This window comes from Bidens hawaiensis, unplaced genomic scaffold (assembly GCF_021521415.1).
Source record: "Bidens hawaiensis isolate Kalapana, Puna unplaced genomic scaffold, B.hawaiensis_p1.1 tig00001511_1, whole genome shotgun sequence".
Lineage (NCBI taxonomy): Eukaryota > Viridiplantae > Streptophyta > Magnoliopsida > Asterales > Asteraceae > Bidens > Bidens hawaiensis.
Genome location: NW_027491085.1, coordinates 1,200,019 through 1,205,628, shown reverse-complemented (window position 1 = coordinate 1,205,628; position 5,610 = coordinate 1,200,019). Strand labels below are relative to the sequence as shown.

General features: G+C 34.6%; 1 protein-coding gene across 3 annotated transcripts; it reads left to right on the top strand.

Moving 5' to 3' along the window:
* Positions 1-316: 316 nt before the first annotated feature.
* Positions 317-3,873, top strand: LOC143582579 (GATA transcription factor 8-like). 3 transcript variants are annotated; one of them, XM_077065108.1, is made up of 4 exons: positions 317-441; positions 1,291-1,347; positions 2,080-2,300; positions 2,694-3,873. In XM_077065108.1, the coding sequence occupies exons 3-4, from the start codon at positions 2,082-2,084 to the stop codon at positions 3,504-3,506; spliced, it is 1,032 nt and encodes a 343-aa protein (XP_076921223.1). In that variant the 5' UTR covers positions 317-441; positions 1,291-1,347; positions 2,080-2,081; the 3' UTR covers positions 3,507-3,873. The 3 variants fall into 3 exon arrangements, with proteins under 3 accessions (XP_076921223.1, XP_076921227.1, XP_076921233.1); XM_077065112.1 differs by lacking the exons at positions 317-441; positions 1,291-1,347 and adding an exon at positions 1,542-1,930; XM_077065118.1 differs by lacking the exons at positions 317-441; positions 1,291-1,347 and adding an exon at positions 1,542-1,937.
* The last annotated feature ends 1,737 nt before the right edge of the window (positions 3,874-5,610 follow it).

Genomic DNA, 5,610 nt, shown 5'->3' with positions numbered 1-5,610 from the left:
CACCATCCCCTTATCCAGTTTCTCTCTCTGCCACACGTCATAATATTATTGGTTCTTGGCTCTGCTGGAGCCCCCACCGGAGCCCCCACACCCCTTAGTCTAACAAACCATTTATTTTTAACTTTTACAAAACATATAAAAAATATAGCGGTGGAGAGGTATGTAGTGTGGGACCCAGAGAAGTAATTAGATGAAAGAGAAGACTTCAACATCACGACATGATGGGGTAAGAGACAGCTAGCAGTGAAGATGGTGCTTCACCTACCTCACATCTTCCCTCCCTTTTTAGCCTTCATTTTTCTCCTTTCAAATTTCACATTTTCTTTCACAACTATTATTATTATATTATATTTCCTTATACTATAAGGATCTTTGCTTCCGTTACTTATTGTTGTAGCTTTTTGCATGTTTTAGGCTTCAGTTATAGGGTTTAAAGTACAGGTGAGCCTCTTTAAATGCTTCAATTGGTTTGGAGTGAATGTTAATGTGCATTTAGTTCAACTGGTTTGTCGGTTTGTTTCTTTGTAAGGCGATTGCTTCGGTTTTAATCGATTTTATTATACGAATTTCTAAGAGAGTTTTAGCAGAAGGCAAACGAGCAACAAGCTGTGCTGCTAGTTTTATTTGGATGTCGAAACTATGTTTTTTTAAAAACTGTATTTATTGATTTTGGGTTATTCTTGGTTTTATGGCAATTGCTTCGTGTTTTAATTGATTTTGTACGAATTTATGAGGTTTGATTACCGAAGGATTTTCGTGTTTTCGTTTCGCTTTATGAAATGAAACAGAGAGGTTCAAAGAGGGCTAGCGACACAACTTGTTGTTCAATTGACTTTTTTATTGATATAAACACTAATTTTTATTGAAATATATGTTTACTATAGAACAAATAAATAGCAAAGCTATGACATTTAAATATTTAATAACCGCATTCATAAATCTTGAGGTTATTAGTTACTACTAATTTCATGGCCCATCCACCGGAGGGGTGTAAAACTAGTTGTCTTGGTTTTTAATCAATTTTTAAACAAGTTGCGGTGGTCTTTAACCATTTTTTTAAGAATTACTGCATTTTAATTACCGACAAATAAAACTGCGTCATTAGCCCTTTTTGAATATCATCTTTAAATCGCATTTTATGAAGCGAAACAGAGATTTTAGCTGATTTTTAAATCAGTTTTGGCTTCAATTTTGATATTTTAAAAAAAAATTATGTAATTTGTTTCCGGTTAATTGTTATTTTTCTTATATTTTTCAATTAATTTAACATATGAAACATCTCATTTTCAGGTATCTTAATTCTAGTTGTCACAATTTGAAGTATCTCCTTTGCATTATAATCTCAAGGTTCGGTTAACTCTCATCTTCCGTCATTGATTTTTACTAATGAAGACAACGGGCGGAACCAGAGGGGGGTCAATTAACTAGATTATATAAAATTTGAGATTTTTATTAGGAAAATATAATTAAGAACCCTCTAGTTTAGCCAATAAAAGAAATTACTTTATGATTGACGATTGACCCCTCGATAAAAAAGTTCTGGTTCCGCTCTGATAAGGTCAAAAAGTAATTTTACTTCCAAACCACGAAAAACAAACAATTTACATGCAATTTGGTAAATATTCTGTTAACAAATTTTGGGTTCATGAATGAAGAATCACTGTAGTACGTTAAAGCTAAATTTGGAACTTTGTTCTGTTTTTTTTTGGTATATATATCTTTGCTAAAATGCGCAAGATAACGCCATTGCGAGCTGTCTCACCATTGTCGTCAATATATCTTTTTTAAATATATCCCACACTCATATTCATTACCAAAATATCCTTGCTTTTATTACACTCTATTTCACATTTTTTTGATTTAAAGGCTTCCTCTCCACTCAATTTCCCATAACTTCTTCTATAATATTCATCCCGTAATTACCTGTCAGGTATCGGGTATACCCTTTAGTTCATTTACCCTGTTACAACTTTTTTAGTATAACGTATCATCATTACCATAAAAAAAATGTTTTCTGTTATTAATATTTATTATATGAATTGTTGTTAATTATTTTGTTTTCTTTTAATTCAATTTCAGAAATGGCTGAGCATAATTATACTAATGAAATCGACTGCATTGGCTTGTTCGATAACATTGATGATTTAATCGATTTCCCTTCTGTAACCGACAACTCGCTTGATGCCTGCTTCGGTTTTTCGGACGTTTGGACCAACAATTCTGATGAGCTGCAGGTCTCTGATGCCATGTTTTCCGATAGGAATTGTACTTCCACACTGTCTGCAGAGCTTGCAGTTCCGGTGAGTAAACCATTGCTTTGTTAATTAATTTATTTTATTATTATTTTAGACTTATTTAGTATTTGTTCATATTGGAATTTGAAAATTGTGAAGAACTAAAATTGTCGGTGGCTAGTACTTATTGATTTTGGTAACGTATATATTTTAATTAATTATTAAAGTATATGTTTATTTCAGAATTAAAAAGAATATTTATGATTTTGATCGACCCCATCAATAATTGTTACTTTCAAATCCCGCATTAATTGTTTTTAAAAATAAAACACGGTTATTTTATAATTTATTAATTTAATAATTTAGTATGTAAATAATTTAATAATTACAGTTTACCTTTTTTATTTTATGGAATTAATATTGTTTCTAATTTTGTGTATTTTGATTTTTGGTTATCAGTATGAAGATATTGTTCAGCTCGAATGGCTTTCAAACTTTGTGGAAGATTCGTTTTCCGGTGCCGGAATGACCATGAAGAAAGAGACTATTCCGGCGCTCAAAGAGAGTATTCAGGCGAAAGAGGAGCCGTTGGTTGTTGCGAATTATGAGTTTAAGGTGTCGAGTCCTGTGTCGGTTCTTGAGAGTAGCAGCAGCAGTTCCAGCTCATCTTCTTGCTCGGGTGGTAGTGGTGGTGATGTTAATGGAAAGATGATCCCGCTTAGCGCGACTCCTAGTGGTCCGCAACGGGCTCGGACCAAACGTCCTCGACCACCAGCGTTTAACCCTCGGGCCACCATTGAGCTCCTCTCCTCGGTGACCCTTGTCCCAGTGCCCGTTTCTATGGAATCCGATAACCTGCCAAAATCAGTTTTTGGTGGGCCTGCACCCGGTCCTGGGCCTGAACAAAAGAAGAGAAAGAAGAAGCCTAAGAAGCCCGAGGCCCAATCAAACTCAGATGAGAAAATCGAAAACCAAGCCCAAAACCCTACTGGACAAGGGGTTAGAAAATGTATGCATTGTGAAATAATGAAAACTCCTCAGTGGCGTGCTGGCCCGATGGGCCCAAAAACCCTTTGCAACGCTTGTGGTGTCCGCCACAAGTCAGGCCGGCTCTTCCCAGAGTACCGCCCTGCTGCGAGCCCGACTTTTGTTCCGTCTTTGCACTCCAACTCACACAAGAAGGTTGTGGAGATGAGAACCAAATGCATGCCCATGCCTGGGCCCGAACCCGAGCTCATCCCAAACATGAACCCGCGGGTGGATTATGCGTGACAAAGAAGTATTATTGGGCTCGGTTTCTTGGTAGTTTATTTACTATTTTTAGAATAATTAGCTTGTTTAATTTGTTAATTTTGTACAGGGCTCAAATAGGAGGTGGGTTGGGCCTATATATAGATGGTTACTATATATATTTAGGTTGGTAGAAGTTGAAGAATGAATTTGAAGGGCTTAGGATTTAAGGGTTGGTAGAAGTTTAGGAATGCTAGATTTATTTTGTTTGTTCTTTTTTCATGTTTTTATTTTCTTATGGGAATTCTTTTTGTAGTTCATATAATATATATTTTTTGTAGCAGCATATACTTCTCATTACTGTATTAATTAGTGCTAATTAGTGGTGGTATTAACCAAGTTGACTCGATTATTAAACGCGTGCGAACATAAAATACCAAATTAGTACGAGGTTGATAAGGTTGGATTTATAAGCATGCACTTGACTTAGACTTTAATCATGTGGATTTGAAGTCTCTTTCAAGTAGTTGTAGAGTTGTAGCATCTTAATTGATGATTCTTATTTCGGTTAAACATCCATAAACACACCTACCAATGATAAATTAGGTCTCATGTTTTAGTAGGATATGACTTTGTACCCAATGTTTGTTGAGACATCCATGTGACCATATAGTACTCATGTTGTATATGTCATGACTAGCCATTTAAAGTCTTGGGTATCACCTAAGATATAATTTGCCAACTAAGTGACAGTTTAACCACAAATTGATGATGAGTTTGATACAAGTTAAATTTCAAATTGTTTATTTTACTGATGATAAAAATAAGATTTACAAAGTTTGTTATGGAGGTATGTATAGTATACAACTAAGTCACTTGATACTTTCACAAAAATGTTTCAAAATGTATTATAAAAAGTCGGTAAGATGGGCACTTGGATCATATATAAGTGCGCAGATGAAAACTAAAGGTTCATCTTAGAAGCCTTATGTCTTGTGAGGAGTGAGTTTGAGCTGAAGGACTTGTGACACTTTGTGTTACCCTTGGAACCCGAGTCTAGCATTGTGTACTCCCACCAATATCTGTCTTGTGTCGTATTGTGGTTGGCTTATGTGAAGATAGAAGAGTAGGCACACCGCACATGTTGTTTTAAAGCTTGATTAATTCTCACCCGTGTTTGTACTAATTAGTGACCACTCTTCATTTAACGCCGTGTACTATGTGGTACATATATCATAATGCATATTCCTATACAGGATTTGATCTTCTGGCATGAGATCTTCAAAGCTTTTGAACAAGAATGTTATTTTGATAAAATATCCATGTTACTATGTTAGTGAGGATATGTATCACATTCTTATAGACCAAGTGTTCGACAAAACTAGAGTTGACATAGAGTCTTCTTTCCACGCTAAGTTGCTTCCTTTAATCAAATATCGGCTAATGAACTTAACATAATGACTTTGTTATGAATGCAAGTGCTAAGAGCGTCGATGTTGCTTGTATTATGAGTCAATACTCGATAATGATTACTTTTCCTTTTAGATTTTATGATTTCTGATGATTGTCACCATTCAACCTATAAAGTAGAAACAAAAATCATAAGGGTGACCTAACTAACAGGGATGCATAAGGACATGTTGGTAGTTTCATTCTTATGCTCAGTAGTAGAATCACGTCTTATACACGGCCCAAGGTCGGTTAGATAATTGTCGGCTAATTATCCGCAAAAAATCAGGCATACATGGGGGTATCGGGTGGTAGTCCCATTAGTTTGTTAACTCCGTTGGGATTTTCATGTGTATAGTCTTTTAGTTCCATTCTAATTTTATATAATTTTATGCTTTTAATAACCACAATAAATTAAGATATGATCAATTACATATAGTCATTACTATAAAATTTAATGTAAGTTTCTTGATTATATAAAAAAGATAATTTCATACTTTTTACTTTTTAGCATACAAATATAAACAGTATTATCAAAATACATATCCTAGAATAAATATTACTAGACAACGGTTAAGAGAAAATAAAAACATAAATTGAGTTTTTTCGGGTATATGTGCTTAGAGTATGATCTAATCTCATACCCGGTCCCAAACTCGAATAACCATCTCTAGTGTTTTGGATTTCGATTGACATC

Excerpts from the sequence above, each read along its gene's own strand:
- LOC143582579 (XM_077065108.1), top strand. The coding sequence starts at position 2,082 with ATGGCTGAGCATAATTATACTAATGAAATCGACTGCATTGGCTTGTTC. Across the intron at positions 2,301-2,693 it reads CTGCAGAGCTTGCAGTTCCG|TATGAAGATATTGTTCAGCT; the intron begins GTGAGTAAACCA and ends TTTGGTTATCAG.